The following is an 18,026-nucleotide window of genomic DNA, read 5'->3' on the forward strand; positions in this document are numbered from 1 at the left end:
ATATGCCTGAGTGCTGCTAAAAAAACAAGCCAAGGTGCAGGAGCAGGGCCAGTTAAAAAGATGCCAGCCTGAGCGACTGAACCGGTGCCACATCCGCCTGCTCTCTGGGGAACAGAGGCTGAGATGGGAAAATCAGCAGAGCCGCAGAAAGCCTGACCTGTAGGGTGAAGGTGCAGCACATTAACAGGGTGGGCTGGGGGGCGGCGGGGCAGAGCCGATTACCGGGAACAGAGCTCCCCCCCCCGCAGCCCCCTCCACCTCTGCCCTCCTCGCCTCCCTCTCTCTCCAATCGCCATCTCTTACCTTGCTGCTGAACGGTTGCCAAAGGAGGCAGGCCTCTAGAGAAGGATTTATGGGCAGTGATTAAAGAGCAGCAGGCAGCCTTGCTCAGTTTGATTTCACCCTGGCTACAAAAAGCCTGGGAGAAAACAAATTGTTGTGAATTTGAAGTAATTAAACGGGTGAAAGAAAAATGTGCGGTTTGATGCATGGGGCTAGCACTGGCGGGAATAGGGGTGGGAGGGAGAGTGGATTCAAGTGTGTGTGTGTGTGTGTGTGTGTGTGTGTGTGTGTGTGTGTGTGTTACACACATGCACCTCTTCCCTTAAATCAATGCGCCAAAGCAAATGTGAAATATTCTCAGATCCTGGAATCTTCTAAAACAGGAGTTGGCAACCTGTGGGCTGTGTATAACCCTCAGCTGAATTTCATAAGCCCTCCTTCTGCAAGCCATCAGGCCAGATCTGAAACAAGACTTATCTATCTATTCCCAAGGCCTCACTCCTGTCAGCAATCAGACTGCAGCATTCGCCACTAACTGCAGCTTCCGGATCAAGCACGAGAGAAGACCCGCTTGGAGTGCACTGCAGTAATCCAGTCTTGAAGAAGTGCATGAACTACTGCAGCCAAGCTTTCCTGGCAAGCTTAATTTAAATAATATTTTTTTGAGGGGGGATCTTTGGGACCCACCCCCAAAGAAATTGGGAGGGTGGATGCAACCAGTGGGCTGCAGATTAGCCACTCCTGGTTTGAATGCTAGAATTGCAAAACTACAACCATCGGATTATAAAATACTTAAACTGAAAAATATATATAAAGGTAACATCAAAATAAACCCACAGCAGAGCAGAGGGTGTTAGCAGACCGCTTTTCTCAAAGTACTTTTTAAAAACGGGTCTCAACCTGCCTCTAGGAGGGTGACAAGAGGGGTGCGTATGAAATGGGGGTGCCTTCCTGCCACTTGAGGGGGGAACAGCTGTCTCCTGCCCGCCCACCAGGGGTGAAATTCCCTTTGATTTCTTGGGTAGGCCCTCAACTTTTGAATGGCACATAATGGGGCAGAGCTCCTAGGGGCAGGACTGGCAGTCTCTCAACTGTGAGAAATGTGGTGCAGCAGGATCCAATTTTGCAGCTCTCGGCTTCAGAAGTCACTGTTTTGCAAAATGAAAACAAAATGAAAACACTTTCCTTTTTTTATTAAGAACGTGTGATGGGCAGGAGACCAGGGGCGCCCCTAACAGCTGCTCACTTTAACAAATAACCAGCACATGATTCACCACGTTGGGCCTTACTGCTATAAAACCCAAAGAAAACCTATTATTCAATGGTCTGAAGATTTTACGGCTCTTCCTACATTTGAATGTAGAACTGTCAATCTCATCCCAATGAGATTGGGCACAAGGACTGCTTTAGTTAATAGATGTTTGAATTGGGATCATTAACGTCAGCTGACTTCTCTTTTTTGCTTTCTGCTATAATTTTAATAATACGTATTTTTCTCCTCTGATCTACGCCTGATAATAGCAATAAAAGAGAAAGAAAAGGAAAAGGAACACATATCTATAATTAAACAAAGTTTAAATGGACAGAAGTGTTCAATATTAATGGTGCATCTGCAGCAGCTCAACCGGATGCCTTCATCTGCCTCAGCTGCAAGAAACATGTCTCTCCTTTATCTGTCTCTCCAAGCCACAGCAGGCACTGCATCCTTCCAATGGCTTGACTTCACCCCCCCCCCCCCGTTGGAAAATTCCATTCCACCTTTAGTTGCAGACATGGAACTGTTGCATGTCACATGTCTGTTTACATTCCAGCACAGCTTGCTGGGAACTTCCGTTGTGTGTATAGCTTTTACTTTTCCCTGTCTCTCTGAGTAGACAAAGAGAGAGACGACATGTTTCTTTGTCCTGATTTATGATTAATAAATCCGTAGTTGTAGCATGCTTCCACAAGCCTCATGCCTATTCTGTGTGCGCAGTTCGCTCTGCTGATATAGTGTGCCTTGGCTTTGAAGCCTGGGTCGCAGATTTACGTCGGAGCAGAGGCCGATGGGTCTTTGCAGCGGGACGGCTGGAAGGGGACGACCCAGCTGGGGCTAGCCAGCTGGCCTCACGACCCTCTGCATGCCGACACCCACCCCTTACATTTTAACAACTACAGCAAAACATTTGTGCAAATAAGGAACTGGGTGCTGGTAACCCACACCAGCATTGTAGGGTGGGTGAGGATTGCAGCTGACTTCAGCAGTGAGGAACACAAGAAGAAGAAAAAGCAGGAAGGACAAAGGAAAAGGAAAAGGCAGAAAAGTTGGTTTCTTATGCTGCTTGATTCTAGTTCTGTGTTTTCACTTCCCTTTGGGTGGGGAAAGCACTTACAATGGGCAGCACCCCCAAAACGTAATGAGCTGGCCTGAACCCACCCTAGGAAAATAGGCCAGAGAGCGTGCAAGCGAGCACACAAATTGCTGATGTGTTATTGAGATTCCCCACGAAAGCCAGGGTGACACCTGTTGCAGGAACCCCCCCCCCCAATCATTCAGTTTGTACAAACTTCTCTCTCTCTCTCTCTCTCTCTCTCTCTCTCTCTCTCTCCATACACTACGCTTCTGTTATAAATTCATGGAAAATCAACCATACATCGGATCTGCACTGTTCCACTTTTATTTTACTCCATGAAGGAAGGACTACAAAATGGGGAAGGTTTGATACAGGGCAGCCATAATCCCTTCAGCATACCAGCACATCCACAGGAGCCCTGCCCAGTTGCTATGCCAGCCCTGATGGTCCTAGACAGAAGACCATCAAGGTCACAAAGAACTTGCATATGAACAAAGGACAATGATCAGCTCTTCCCTCTGGGGGCAGGAAACTGCAAGCTCCCCTTTGTCACCTGGAAAGTACTCATGGGGAGGGGAAAAGGAGGAACCAGCCAGGTGACAGGACACTCAGGTTACCACCACAACTCCTCCCTCAACCACTCCTTTTTGTGATGTAGTTGTGATGTAGACTTAGGGGTGTAGTTTGGGGGATTAGTAACTAATTAAAGTTGGAGGTCTTCTTTTGTTCTGGGCTTCCATTTTGCTTCATCTTGTTACGGGTGGGAGTCCTGTCGCGACAGTATTCAATAAAGGCCAAGCCTACAGGCTGCTGTTTTGCTCCGAATTGTCCTGGTTGGTGTCTTTGTTTCTGTCCAAGGGAGCCCTCGGATTTTTCCGTTAACACCCCCACCCCCATTTCCCAGCCCCCATTTTTTCCTCACAACAACCCTGTGAGGTGGGTTAGGGATAGAAAGAGCAACTTGTCTAAGAGCCCCAGTGAACTTTCTGGCTGGAGAGGGGAGGTTTCAGTTTATATTCTCCTAAAGTTAAGGCTGAGCATTTAAGGAATTTTCTATTGTTCTTCAGCTTGGCTTGGAGTTTATCTGCATTTTATTCTGTTTTAAGTCGCTTTGAGACTTTTTTGGGGGGGTATGAAGCAACTGGAAATGCAGTAAGCAACAACTCATCTCACTTGCTGGGATGGAGAAGGTGTGTGTGTGTGTGTGTGTGTGTGTGTGTGTGTGTGTGTGTTTGTGTTGAAAACTAGCCTAGAATACAAAGGTAAAACTTACATTCATTGCCCTGCGCACTTTTGCCTCTGGTTCTGGAATGTTTTTCAGAACAGAATGTGGTCCTCATCTGAAAACATCTCACCCAGATCTCACAGGACTGGAAGGTGTCCTTCAGGTAACCTCGTCCCAAGTCGCTCAGGGCTTTACAAAACAGAAACGGGTTTATAGAGCATTCATTTGTTTGCAGGGAGGTCAACATTACTTGGCACTTCCCAGTGCATCTTCCCTCCATTTCCCCAATTGCCAAAAGTCTGAATATTTTGAGGAAGAGGGTTTGTTGAGCAAATGGCTCCCAATCAACTTGTTACACAACCTGAATTGGCTGGTTACGCCATTGAATCCCACCAGAGAAATTGAGACCACCTGGAAAGAGCCTTGAATTGGAGCACTTTATGCAAAGACCCTCCTCCCCCTCACTTTGGGGCTTTTGCCATAAGGAAAGTGGCAAGGGTGGCATTTGCTTGGTGTAACTGTCCTCTGAGTTCCCCACAAATGAAGCCATCTCCAAAACTACTGTTTTCTGCAGGCAGGCAGCTAGCTGATCTCCAGCCACAGGTGAGTGGGGGAAGACTCCTTCTCCAAGATATCTCTTCTTTCCAGAACAGCTTCAGGCCATTCGCTATCTGTGTGGGGCATCTGCTGATAAGGATTAGCTAATCTCCTTGACAAAAGATGTATTCACCCACAACACTGAGTGAATCTGTCTCTCAAAGGAGATATCCCAAACTAGTAAAGGTAAAGGTAAAGGTACCCCTGACTGTTAGGTCCAGTCCCGGACGACTCTGGGGTTGCGGTGCTCATCTCGCTTTATTGGCCGAGGGAGCCAGCGTACAGCTTCCAGGTCATGTGGCCAGCATGACGAAGCCGCTTCTGGCAAACCAGAGCAGCGCACGGAAACTCCGTTTACCTTCCCGCCGGAGTGGTACCTATTTATCTACTCTTCTGATTGGCAAGCCCTAGGCTCTGTGGTTTAACCCACAGCGCCACCCACGTTCTTTACCCAAACTAGGCATGGCCAATCTGATTGACTTTTAACTCAGCTCTCTTTGTTACAATCACAGAACCACAGGGCGCAAACCCTCCCCCCCCCGTCTGATTGATTGTTTGATTGATTGCAGTTATCTCCCACCTTTTTCTCCAAGGACCTCAAGAAATCATAGAATTGTAGTTGAAAGGGTCCCTGCAAAGCAGGAATCTCAAGCAAAGAATCCATGACAGACGGACACCAAACCTCTGCTTAAAAACCTCCTAGGATAGAGACTCCACAATCTCTAGAGGGAATCCGTTCCACTGTCAAACAACGACATTAGGCTGAGAGGCGGTGACATGGAAGCTTTAGCTGAGATTCCTGCATTGCAGGGGGTTGGAATAGATGACCTTTGGGGGTCCCTTCCAACTCTACCATTCTATGACTGCCTCTAGGTCACCCAGTGAGCTTCATGGCCAAGTGGGGATTTGAACCCTGGTCTCTCAGGTCCTAGTCTGATGCGCTAACCACTAGGCCACCCTGGCACGTGACACTACTGTATTAGCAAAATTCCCATCCTTACGTGGTCCGAGTGGAGACTGAACATGCTTAGCGGTCACGTAATGCTGGCTGGAGAAAGGAAGGAGAGACCCACTGGGGGACAGTGGGTGGATACACTGGGAGCTTGTAGACTTTGTGTAGCAGTCTGCACACCAGCTGCTTTTAAAGACACAGCTGCAGCACTTGCTTGAAACGTTGGCAGCCATAATAATAATAATAATAATAATAATAATAATAATAATAATTTATTATTTGTACCCCGCCCATCTGGCTGGGTTTCCCCAGCCACTCTGGGCGGCTTCCATAGAAACAAAAAATACAGTAAAATATCACAGATTAAAAGCTCGCCATCCACACTGCCTGTATAGTTTGATCAACTCCGGGAAAGCAGCTCTGTGTGACTTGCCACCAAAGTGGCACCTCCATGTTTGGACGCAGTCTACCTTGCTGCATGAACAAGAGAGGGCCTACATGCTCCTTGTCAACCTGTTGCCTACATACTCTCCTTGTGATTTTTCTGGGGTTTCTGAGCCAGCTACTGGATTGCATCTGATCTGATCTTCCTATGCTCTGAATATAATCCCCCTCTCCAAAAAAAACCCCAATTTTATTTCCTGAACTACGAGGGAGGCTACCTATGCAGAACTGACACAGCAGAGTTCCTCGAAGGCTGGACTCCTTAAACCAAAGCCTGTGAAAAGCCCCTTACCCACCACCCCTGTAATGATGGCCACCAGTCCTCCAGGGAGAATTCATGGGGATACTTCTGAATAGCCAGGGAGCTGCTGCTCTTCTGCCTTTTGCAGACACAGAGTTTAATTTCCAGTTTTATTCTCTGCTTTTATTGCCGCTTTAATTGCTTTTCTATTTTATGTCTCGGATTTCTCCAGTGTGCTGGGGAGGTGCGCTTGGCTGCAAGAGCTTCTTAAATCAAGTGGGGTGGGGGGCTTCCTGGGAAAGGAAAACGGAATGGGAGGAAAATAAGCTAGGTGAGTCAGTGCAGGAAAGAACAATAGGTAAAGGGGGTGGAGAGGGAGAGAGAGAGAGAAGGAATCCATATCGGTCCAAAATTATTTAGCTGTGATTTCTGCACTGCATGGGGTTGGTCTGGATGACCCTGGGGGGCCCCTTCTAACTGTTAGGGTTCTGATTCCGCGAGACGAAAAATCCAGTTTTGCTAGAACCAACTGAAATGTCACAAAAAGAGTGAGCAAGCTTCCGTTTTCTCCAGAATTCTTCGTTACAGCCGCTAGACCTCACGCAACGTGGGAAGGAAGGCAAAATCTGGTCTAACCACAAGTCTTAAAATGGAAGCGTAGGTGGCGGTGGGCAGGTTTCAGGCTGCAGCTGCGACTGCTGGGGGAAAGAAGCACACCATGGCTGAGTGCCCTCCCTTTGGAAGAAAATAAAAATGTCGCCGGTCACCTACATCTGCCTCCGCTCTTAATGAAAATGGACAGGCTAGCAGGGGCTTAGCAGGAGGAGCGGCTGCTATCAAGAGCTGCTTGAAAAGTTTGCAACTGCGAGTTGCCGGGTCATATCCAATTTAGTTAAGATTCCCTGAAACCCATGGGCTTTATTTCAGTGGGTCTACTTTGGGGATGACCAACAATGGGGGTTGGACTAGATGACCCTCAGGGTCCCTTTCCAACTCCACAATTCTCTGATCCTATGACTCACTCACTGCTTACATTTCCCCCCTTTCCCTTCTCTCTGTTTTGATGCTGTAACTCAGTCTCTGAGGCCAGACGTGACCCCCCCAGTTTGGTCCTCAGCTCCCTCCCCAGGCCACACTGTTTTGCATCTCTTTACCTGACTTGCAATTTGTCCTTGACTTTTCTGCCTCTTGCTTTTCAGGAGGGAGCAAAGAGAGGGATGTGTGGATGTACTTCACAAAGGTGACACTTGTGTTTCTTGCTGCACCCCCTTTTGTCTGTGGCTCCAGCACTTTGGGCTGGCATATGGCCCTTAAAAAGTGACTTAGAAGGGAACTGTGGCCCTCAAGCTCAAAAAGGGCTTCCCAGCACTCTTCCCACCAGCGGCTGTTTTTAGCGTTCTGAATGTGCTGCTACGTTTTGTTCCGTTCTGGGTTTCTTTGGTAAGCCACTTCGTTCTGACGAAAAAGCAGGTTACGAATAATGAAGCGAGCCAAACCTGCCCTCCTAAGTGTACAAATTAAGGCAGGCTTCCTCAATCTCGGCCCTACAGATGTTTTTGACCTACAACTCCCATGATCCCTAGCTAGCAGGACCAATGGTCAGGGATGATGGGAATTGCAGTCTCAAAACATCTGGAGGGCCGAGGTTGAGGAAGCCTGATTTAAGGGTTTGTTTTGGCTGCATTTAGCATCCCTGTGACAGGTGGGAATTCAACAGGTGAGGCTTAAGGTAGCAGCACATCTGTTGAGCTTCTATGTGGCCCAGGGAAAGACCAAAGCAAAGAAGGCCCATTCTTAAAAACCTTGACGTAAGTATGCATACTCCGACAGAAATCACAGAGAATCGTACAGTTGCTAGGGATCCCAAGGGTCATCTAGTCAAACACCTGCAAAGCAGGAATCTCAGCAAAAGAATCCCCCCTGAATCTAATGCCACCTGCTTTCCAAAACGCATGCTTTGCATTACTTTATTATGACATTGCTATCCCACCTTTCCAGTGGCGTAGTGTGGGTTGTCAGCACCCGGGGCAAGGCAAGTAATTTGTGCCCCCTAACCCGTGGATTTGCGCCCCCTAACCCGTGGATTTGCACCCCCTAACCCTAACCCCCAGATGTTGCGCCCGGTGCGGCCGGCCCCCCCTGCACCCCCCACGCTACGCCACTGCACCTTTCCATTCTGAAGGAAATCAGCCCTGAGTGCTCACTGGAAGGACAGATCCTGAAGCTGAGACTCCAATACTTTGGCCACCTCATGAGAAGAGAAGACTCCCTGGAAAAGACCCTGATGTTGGGAAAGATGGAGGGCACAAGGAGAAGGGGACGACAGAGGACGAGATGGTTGGACAGTGTTCTCGAAGCTACCAGCATGAGTTTGACCAAACTGCGGGAGGCAGTGGAAGACAGAAGTGCCTGGCGTGCTCTGGTCCAGGGGGTCACGAAGAGTCGGACACAACTAAACGATTAAACAACAACAACATCCCACCTTTCCTTTTCAGAATTGGCCTCTCCAGTTTATCCTCCACAACAACCCTGTGAGGTAGGCGAGGCCAAAGGAGAGTGACTCGTCCAGGCTTACCCAGTAAGCCTCCTTCCTGAGCGGAGATGGGATCCCTGCCCTCCCAGGTAAATATATATCATGCAGGTGCAGAAATGGGTCAATGCACCCATCTCCATTTTCACCGTCGTGCGCTTCCGATTATTTAAAAGCGATGACTTCCGGGAAAGCCTTAATGTCACGTTGAACACGTGTCCAGCGGGAAAGGTTGAACACCTTTGCTGCAGATCAAGCCTACGCCTGTTTACTCGGAAGTAAGCCCCGGCACCGATTCCGATGCTACAGAGTTCTGGAGCCAGGCCGCCGGATCCTGTGCAGGTTTACTCGGAAGTAACACACACGCACGCACACGTGCCTAATTTGTGGAATTTCCTTCCCAGTAAACACGCACAGGCTCGAGCTGCCGTTAGGACTTTGCCCTTAAGCGCGGACTGTGCACGGAGCGAAAGTCCCCATCATGCGCTTTTGCACGGGAGTAAGTCGACCCATCCAAAACTGAGCGCGGGGGGTTGCTGCACTCGATCCGGAGCAGAAACCCTCCGGTTCTCGCGGAACCACTTACTCCCGAGTAGACCTGCGTGCGTGCCTGTGTGCGTGCGTGCACGTGGAGGTGGCTCGGGCGGCGGCTTCCCTCTGCCTCCTCCGCGCTAGGCAAGCAGCTCCGCTTTCGGGAGAGACCTTTTACTCCCGAGTAAGCCGCTCCCGGCTCCCCTCCTGTCTTCCCCAGCAGAAGCAGCCCAGCCCGAGCTCGCTCCGGCCCGTCAAGGCAGGAGGCGGGGATCGGGGCGGCGCCGGGGGCGGCGCGTCGGGGCGGGCCGGTTTGCGCCCTGGAGGTGCCGGCGGCAAGGCCGGCCGTCGTAGTCCCGTCCCGTCGGGTCCCGCGCGCCACAGCGCCGTCGGAGCGAGCCGCGACCATGCCCCGGCCCGCGAGAGGCTCCGGCGGGCCGTCGGAGCGGAGCCCGCTGCTGAATTACCGGCTCTGCAGCAGCGTCTCGGTGGAAGCGGAGCCGTCCGCCGCCAGGGCCGCCGGGGCGCGCAAGCTGCCCACCTTCCTGGGCGTCGTCGTGCCCACGCTGCTCTCCATGTTCAGCGTGGTGCTTTTCCTGCGCCTCGGTGAGTGGGGCTTTCGCAGCGTGGCTGGAGGAATCTGGCTTAGTATTGCTACTTTTATTATTTAGTTCGAAAATCGAGATAAGCGCGCGTGGCGGAGATCGTATCGCGTCTTAAGAAGCCGCCTGGCCCGGAAAGCTCACTTTGGAGGCGGCGGGGAAGCGCTCGCACTTTGCCTATGCTCAGGAAACCTGGCTCTCAGAGCTGGAGAACCGGGGGAGGGAGCAGCCCTTTGGTTCAATCCTCATAGTTGCCGCTGTAGGCGTTAGGTGAGCCAGGGATCTCCAGTCCCTCGCTGGAAACTTGCCTTGGGGTGGCAAGGGAACAGGGCCGGCCTGCTTTGCAGGGATGTTGTACAGCAGGGACTGGACAGGTGGGACCCTCCAGGACTGATGTGAGTCCAGTAATATCCTAGGCCACAGGATTCCCTGCTGCTGGTGAGAAGATGCCTTGAGATGAAGGCTCTGTTGGCGCCTACATAAACATGACCAATACTGTTTCACATCTGTTTTAAAGCTCAGTCTGTGCAGAGGTTGCCGCCTCTTCCCCTGAACTTGTTGTCCTTCCTGTTTAAGCCAGGTTCTCCCTGAGGCAATAATCCTGTGTCCAGGTGAGGGCTTCTATAGATGTTCCTCATATATCCAAATATATCAAAATACGCCCCCTGTTCATAAAAAGCTAGCATCTCAGGGAGCAATGTCGGCTAGAACCCTTCTCCCTGTCATCCTAGGTTTCTATGGGCAGGGGTTATCGTTTATGTATGGAGCTGCTTTTGGTCATGTTACTTCCCTGCCAACAGCTCTGCTGTCTGGAGTGGAACAGATCAGAGCTGACTCCTGCAGTGAGAATTAAATCCTAGTGACTGTCTGCTGACTTCCTCTTGGCTTCAGGGCACCCTGCCCAACAGCACCTTATAATTAACCAAGTCTTATAAGTCCTCATAAGGTCCTAACTCCTACACTAACCCAACACATCAGTGCCCTACTATGGGGCCTTTTAACTAGCCTGGCAACTTACCCCACCAAATGCCAGCTTCCTTAACACCCTAGGAAGTGGTTCTCAAACTTTTTTCTCTGGACCACACTTGTTTGTGCCACCCCGAATTTTTCATTGATAAGAAATACATTGGATAATAATAATAATAATAATAATAATTTATTATTTATATCCCGCCCATCCAACTGGGTTTCCCCAGCTACTCTGGGCGGCTCCCAACAGAATTAATGATAATAATAATAATAATAATAATAATAATAATAATAATAAACATAAGACATAAAAAACTTCCCTAAACAGGGCTGCCTTCAGATGTCTTCTAAAAGTCAGATAGTTGTTTATATCCTTGACATTTGGTGGGAGGGTGTTCCACAGGGCAGGCGCCACCACCGAGAAGGCCCTCTGCCTCTTTCCCTGTAACCTCACTTCTCGCAGGGAGGGAACTGCCAGAAGGCCCTCGGCGCTGGACCTCAGTGCATGATGGGGGTGGAGACACTCCTTCAGGTATACTGGGCCGAAGCAACAACTTGTGGCAGTGTAAACATAGAACACAACTATTTATAATATGATCACAGGTAAAGTAAGGGACATGGGTGGCGCTGTGGTCTAAACCACAGAGCCTCTTGGGCTTGCCGATTGGAAAATCGGCGGTTCGAATCCTTGCAACGGAGTGAGCTCCCGTTGTTCTGTCCCAGCTTCTACCAACCTAGCAGTTTGAAAGCACACCAGTGCAAGTAGATAAATAGGTACCGCTCCAGTGGGGAAGGTAAACGGCATTTCCATGCGCTCTGGCTCTTGTCACGGTGTTCCCTTGCGCCAGAAGTGGTTTAGTTATGCTGGCCACATGACCCAGAAAGCTGTCTGTGGACAAACGCCAGCTCCTTTGGCCTGAAAGTGAGATGAGCGCTTCACTCCATAGTCGCCTTTGACTGGACATAACTGTCCAGGGGTCCTTTAACTTATGATCACAGGACATCCAGAAGGTATAAAACAATGCAGCTACATAAGAGCATAAATCATTTCCAGAATATAATTACCCATATAAACTCTTATGTACCTTAAGGATGCATACAAAGTCAGTGAGAGGCATGAGCTTGGTTTTGCTGGCAACTCTCACCATCTCAGCAACACAAAGAAGCCTTTCTCTTGTCTGGTCTTTCTCTGAATCACTTGACGTTCTTGCTCTCCTTTTGGAAAGATATCTACCCATATTTGGCAGATAAAAAAGATATTGTCATACTATAGTATACAATGCCACACTGAAATGTTTAAATGTTTATTTGATGGCCCTTGAATCTTCCCATCGCACTTGCCACCCTCTCCTGCCACACCCTCTGAGAATCACTTTGCTACAAGACCAAGGGTAGGCAACCTAAGGATTGCGGCCCAATCGCCGGATGCGGCCCAATCGCCATCTCAATTTGGCCCGTGGATGGTTCGGGAATCAGCTTGTTTTTACATGAGTAGAATGTGTCCTTTTATTTAAAATGCATCTCTAGGTTATTTCTGGGGCATAGGAATTTGTGCATTTTTTTCTCCAAAATATAGTCCAGCCCACCACATGGTCTGAGGGACGGTGGACCGGCCCACAGGCCTTAAAAAGGTTGCTGACCCCTGTTCAAGACCCATATCCACTCTTTAAAGCCTGCCTTGCAGGGACCTCGAGTTCAGCTGCACCCTCTAGCCTTACTCCCTAGAGCATTTTTTCTGACCTGGCGCCTGGAATACAGTGTTACTCCTGGGTTCCTGATCATCACATTCAGCTCTCATACTATCTGCACGAGTGGTCTATGCCAGTGTTTTTCAACCGCTGTTCCGCGGCACACTAGTGTGCCACGAGATGTTGCCTGATGTGCCGTGGGAGGGAGGCGGGCGAGTCGGGCGGCGAGAGGCGGGGCGGCGGCGGCGAGGAGAGGCCACCCAGCACGGGGCTCTCGCCGTCTGCCTGCCTGGCTGCCTGCGTGGCGCTGACGTCACGGGGCTGTAACGTGCCCCACATAGGCACACGCGGGGCGGCGAGCGGTCTCCCTCCCACATCCCATCGCCGCTCTGCCGCACGCTAGCTCGCTTCGGCCGGCCTACTGGGCTGTCGCAGGCGGAAGGCCTGCGCATGCGCGAGGTTTTCGCGCCTTCGGGATTCCCTTCACGCCTTCCTCCTCCCGGGGCCTTGAGAGCGCGGGAAGCGGCAGCGCGAGACCGGAGTTGAGCCTGGCAGGTATTGTGCGGTGCTGGTGCCAATATGGTAAATATCCTTTGCTTCATTCTTGTCACATCACTCCTCGTTCGGACTCAGTCTCTTATGATCCTCAGTGCAATGGCAAAGGTACCTAGTAAATAGTAAGAGTGGAAAGAATTGTTCTATTGGAAAAAGTGACCATTTTAAGTTTTAGAATGACAAGCTTCAAGATTTGTATTTATTTATTTATTCTGACATTTTTATACCTCAGTTTTTATTATCTTCTTAATAACAAAATATATAAAATAAAATGCAGAGAAATAAATCTCTCTCTCTCTCTCTCTCTCTCTCTCTCTCTCTCACACACACACACACACACACACACTGCACAGGAGTGGGACCAGGAGGAGGGACCCCTCCATAAATCTTAGCTGCCAGCCTGGCACATAGCAGGAGGGGTGCTCCAACAGGTATCTGAGTACCAAAAACACGCACAATCATTTCTGTTAAAAACAAAACCAGACAATGTAAAATACTTTCTTTGTGTTTATTTGATTCCTATTAAAGAGAATTACTTTATATATAGTCAATATAGGCACAGAGTTAATTTTTTAAACATTTTCTAATGGTGGTGTGCCTCGAGATTTTTTTCATGAAACAAGTGTGCCTTTGCCCAAAAAAGGTTGGGAAACACTGGTCTATGCCCCACAAAGACCCCTCTTCTGTTAATACTCTCACGCTTTTAGCAGTTAACTTCTACTTTCCTCTTCCAAAACCCTTACAAACAACCGCAGCACCTCTGCTTTGGTCTCTCCTTTGGTCGCCATACAATCCAAGGCTGCTGCCTCTTCTGAACTTGCCCCACTCATGTTATTGCAGTAATGGCTACCTAACCCCTTTTCAAATGCCCACCTCTGTTCTGGGCTATAAATACTACTCATTGGCCTACCCGCCTGCAGCGAATTTGAAGCGCCTGCAGGGAACCAGGCTGGGATTGGTGGAGATGTTGTAGTCCAAAACATCTGGAGGGCACCAGGTTGGGGAGGGATGGGCTTTGGGCCTTTACCCAGCAGCTTGAATTGGACTTGGGAGAGAATAGGCAGCCGTCGTTGGCATCCGTCTGTCTTGAGAGACAATGGAGTGTGCCTCCGGGGGCAAAGTCAAACTGCTGCCTTAGCAGCATTGAAGTTACCTCTCTGTGGTGCAAACCTGAGCTATGTGCCTGGGGGTCCTGGGCTGCCCTCCCTGATGGGGTCCAAAGGACAGCAGAGCAAGACATTTGGCACCAGCTTGGCTGCAGGAGTTGCTGGAGGGAGGCGTCCAAGGAGCCATCCAACCGTCTTAGGGACTGCACTCCAGATTTGTGTATGGTTTACTCCAGAGTTTTCCAAACCTTTTATGTTGGTGACACACTTTTTAGACATGCGTCATTTCACGACACAGTAATTCTTTATGTGTCTGTGTGTGTGTGTATATATACCGTATTTTTCGCTCTATAAGATGCACCAGACCACAAGACGCACCTAGTTTTTGGAGGAGGAAAACAAGAAAAAAAAAATCTGAATCTCAGAAGCCAGAACAGCAAGAGGGATCGCTGCGCAGTGAAAGTAGCAATCCCTCTTGCTGTTCTGGCTTCTGGGATAGCTGCGCAGCCTGCATTTGCTCCATAAGACGCACACACATTTCCCCTTACTTTTTAGGAGAGGAAAAGTGAGTCTTATAGAGCAAAAAATACGGTGTGTGTGTGTGTGTGTGTGTGTGTGTGTGTGTATATATATATATATATTAGTTTTTTAACATATCATTTTCAACAGTAATTAAACATGCTTTTACATCTTATACAATTTTTTGACTTCCCTCAATCTCATCTGGAAATTTTCCAGTCTAATCTCTTAGTATACATTTCTTACTTTCCCTATGACATTTAAATCTCATAACTGTTATCTCTATTCTTTTTCTACTTTGTAACGTTTCATAGATTTCTCCTTACAAAACTTCTTGCAGTCCTACCAGCGTAATTTGTTGATTACAGTTGCTCTTCAAATAGTTCATCTAATTTCTTCCAATCTTCTGTGAATCTCTGGTCCTGCAGGTTTCGAATCCTTCCTGTCATTTTGTCCAATTCTGCATAATCCATTAATTTTTTCTGCCATTCTTCTTTCGCACGACATAGTAATTCAGTTTTACTAGCAAACCGGAGGGTAAACTAACTCCTTTCCAGCCCCGGGAGGAACTCGGGGAGTGTTCACACGACACAACCACACACTGCAGCCGACACAGTAACGTGGCACGACGTGCAGTTTGGATAGCTCTGATTTACTCCTTAGCCTTTTCTTCTTCCAAAGATATCCCACAAGGCAGCAGACCTTTAAAGCCCTTCACGGCCTAGGACCCTCGTACCTACGGGACCGCCTCTCCTGGTATGCCCCACGGAGGACCTCAAGGTCCATATATAGCAACACCCTAGAGGTCCCAGGCCCTAAGGAAGTCAGATTAGCCTCAACCAGAGCCAGGGCCTTTTCAACATTGGCCCCGGCCTGGTGGAACGCTCTGTCTCATGAGACCAGGGCCCTGCAGGATCTGATTTCTTTCCGCAGGGCCTGTAAGACAGAGTTGTTCTGTCTGGCCTTTGGCTTGGAGCGAATTTGATTCCCCCCCTCTTTCTTTTTTCCTTTTTCCTTCTGTGATGGAACTCCTCTTTGGGGACTTCCCTGGCTTTTTTCTGGCCCATTTAGGACCAGTCTGGGTAGCTAGCCTTGGTGAAGACTTGATGTTTTTATCCCAAAAAAGTTTTTGATTTGAGTTTCCACTGAAAGGAGGCTGCATTTTAATGTTTTAATGTTGTATTTTAATCTTGGTTTTTAAGTTGTATTTCGATCAGTTGTTTTATATTGGGTGTTAGCTGCCCTGAGCCCGGTCTTGGCTGGGGAGGGCAGGGTATAAACAAAATTTATTATTATTATTATTAGCTATTTTTCCAGCATTGCAGGGGCTTGGACTAGATGTCCTTTGGGAGCCCTTCCAACTCAACAATTCTATGATCCCCTCTTGCTGGGACCTGCTTCTTCAGTCCGCTTGAGCGGAAGCAAATGTCCCTGCTCCCCCCCCCCCCAACACACACCTGATGTTCGATCGCAAAGTGCTTTCTCTCAGAAATGGTTGTGGCAGCTGGGAAAATGAAGGAAGCGAGCCCGTAAGTGCTGGCCGTAATAAGCCTTCGCTCTTCTTGGGCTTTGGGCCAGCTGGGGTCACTCCAGTCGTTATATCCCCTTGCGTCTTGATTAATACCTTTCTGCAGCTGTAATGGAGCACTCAGGCTGCAACTCGGTGTTAATTAAGTGTGCAGGGTGGCCGTGCGAGAGGTGATGTGGTTTGTAAGTTCTGGGCTGGAACCACAACTGGATTAAGGCACCGTCTCGTAGGCACACAAAAATCTGTTCAGTCCAGCATCTTGTTTCTCCCAGTAGCCAGCCAGATGTTTTGGGAAGACCACAGAAACAGCCCTTCCTTCCTGAGTTTCCCCATGCAGCAGCTATTGAGAGATAAATGGGACCCCTGACCATTAGGTCCAGTCGTGGCCGACTCTGGGGTTGCGGCGCTTATCTCGCTTTATTGGCCGAAGGAGCCGGCATACAGCTTCCGGGTCATGTGGCCAGCATGACTAAGCCGCTTCTGGCGAACCAGAGCAGTGCACGGAAACGCCGTTTACCTTCCCGCCGGAGCAGAACCTATTTATCTACTTGCACTTTGATGTGCTTTCAAACTGCTAGGTTGGCAGGAGCAGGGACCGAGCAACGGGAGCTCACCCCGTCGCGGGGATTCGAACCGCCGACCTTCTGATCAGCAAGTCCTAGGCTCTGTGGTTTAACCCACAGTGCCACCGCATCCCTTATTGAGAGATACATTGCCTCTATATGTGAAGGTTCCATTTAGCCAGCACGGCTAATGCCCATTGGTGGATCTGGCCTCCATAGATCTCTCTCAAGCACGTCCAGTGTTGGAGGTTAGCATGGCTAGGATCCTGTTGACAGCTCCAGAACAGACCCTGCCCCACCCCCCGCAGGGTCCACATCTGTCATTACTGGTGCATTCCTGCATTTCATGGGGTTGGACTGGATTACCCTTCCAACTCTGTGGGTGCAGTAGCACCCCAAAAGTAATCCAGCTTCAAGAGCCCAACTCTGGAAAGTAGGGGGTGGGGGGCACTTGTAGAGAGAGTGTCTGGCATAGACCTGACCGACATACATCCCACCACCTGGAGAATGTGGAAGATTTCTCCCTCCAAACCCGAGCGCCGAATTGCAGAAACGACTTCCAGAGGGTAGCCGTGTTAATCTGTTGGCAGCTGAAGCAAAAGCCTTGTGGCTTCTGCAAGAGACTTTCTGGTTCGATTTGGCTGAGGCCTTTCCTGGCCTTGGGGAGTCCTCTAAATTGGGAGGCACAAAGTTGCCGAAATGGTGGCAGTGAGGATATGTGTGTGTTTCAAAATATGCTTTCGATTATATGTCGAGTTCTTTGCACGCTCAGAGCAACGGAAGCAGTGCAGCAGGGCTAGATCGAAATGGCTCTTGTTAAAATGTGTTTTCAAGAGTTCAAAACGTTTGCGCCAAAGCATGAAGTTTGCACATTGGTGTGTCTGGCTGGACTCTAAATCTAGATGCAGCAACCGTCACTGACAGTTAGCACTTAAATCGGTTTGATGTTGTTTGCATGTTTCAAAAGATTTCAGATTTATTTCTGTTAAGTGAGAGGCAAATGATTGAAGGGTTGCTGGCCTCCCTCTCTCTTTGGAGGGGCAGGCAGTATTTCGGAGTCTCTTGCCGTGCGCCCATCTGAGACGGCAACAGGTGGAGTATCTGCTTTACCCAGGTCACATTTATTTTTTACGACAAATGGCTGCCCATGAGAAAGCAATCAGGCAGGCCTGCAAGACATGGAAGCATCTCTTAGGAGGGAGAAAGGAAGACGTTGGATCACGTTTTCCCCTCCTTCACTAAGCGATCTCCCGTGTTCAGTCTTCAGCCTTTCCTTAGTGCCTTACACTGAGTCAGACTTGGTCCACCTACCTCAGTATTGTCCACTTTGACTGGCAGCATCTCTCTGGGGGTTCAGGAAG

General features: G+C 49.3%; 1 protein-coding gene across 2 annotated transcripts in view; it reads left to right on the plus strand.

Annotated features, from left to right (window-relative positions):
* The first annotated feature begins 8,770 nt into the window (after positions 1-8,770).
* The window catches only part of LOC310707164 (solute carrier family 12 member 9-like), a 98,363-nt gene continuing 89,107 nt past the window's right edge, over positions 8,771-18,026 (plus strand). Inside the window, exon 1 of one of the 2 annotated variants that reach the window (XM_083504012.1) lies at positions 8,771-9,103. In XM_083504012.1, coding sequence (XP_083360138.1) covers positions 8,905-9,103 — 199 coding nt within the window. In that variant the 5' untranslated portion in view covers positions 8,771-8,904. Of the gene's footprint in view, positions 9,104-9,433; positions 9,742-18,026 lie in introns of those variants that run through there. The other variant, XM_083504011.1, reaches the window with a different exon arrangement.

This window comes from Podarcis liolepis (assembly GCF_965112155.1).
Source record: "Podarcis liolepis genome assembly, chromosome: 5".
In the NCBI taxonomy this organism is placed as follows: domain Eukaryota; kingdom Metazoa; phylum Chordata; class Lepidosauria; order Squamata; family Lacertidae; genus Podarcis; species Podarcis liolepis.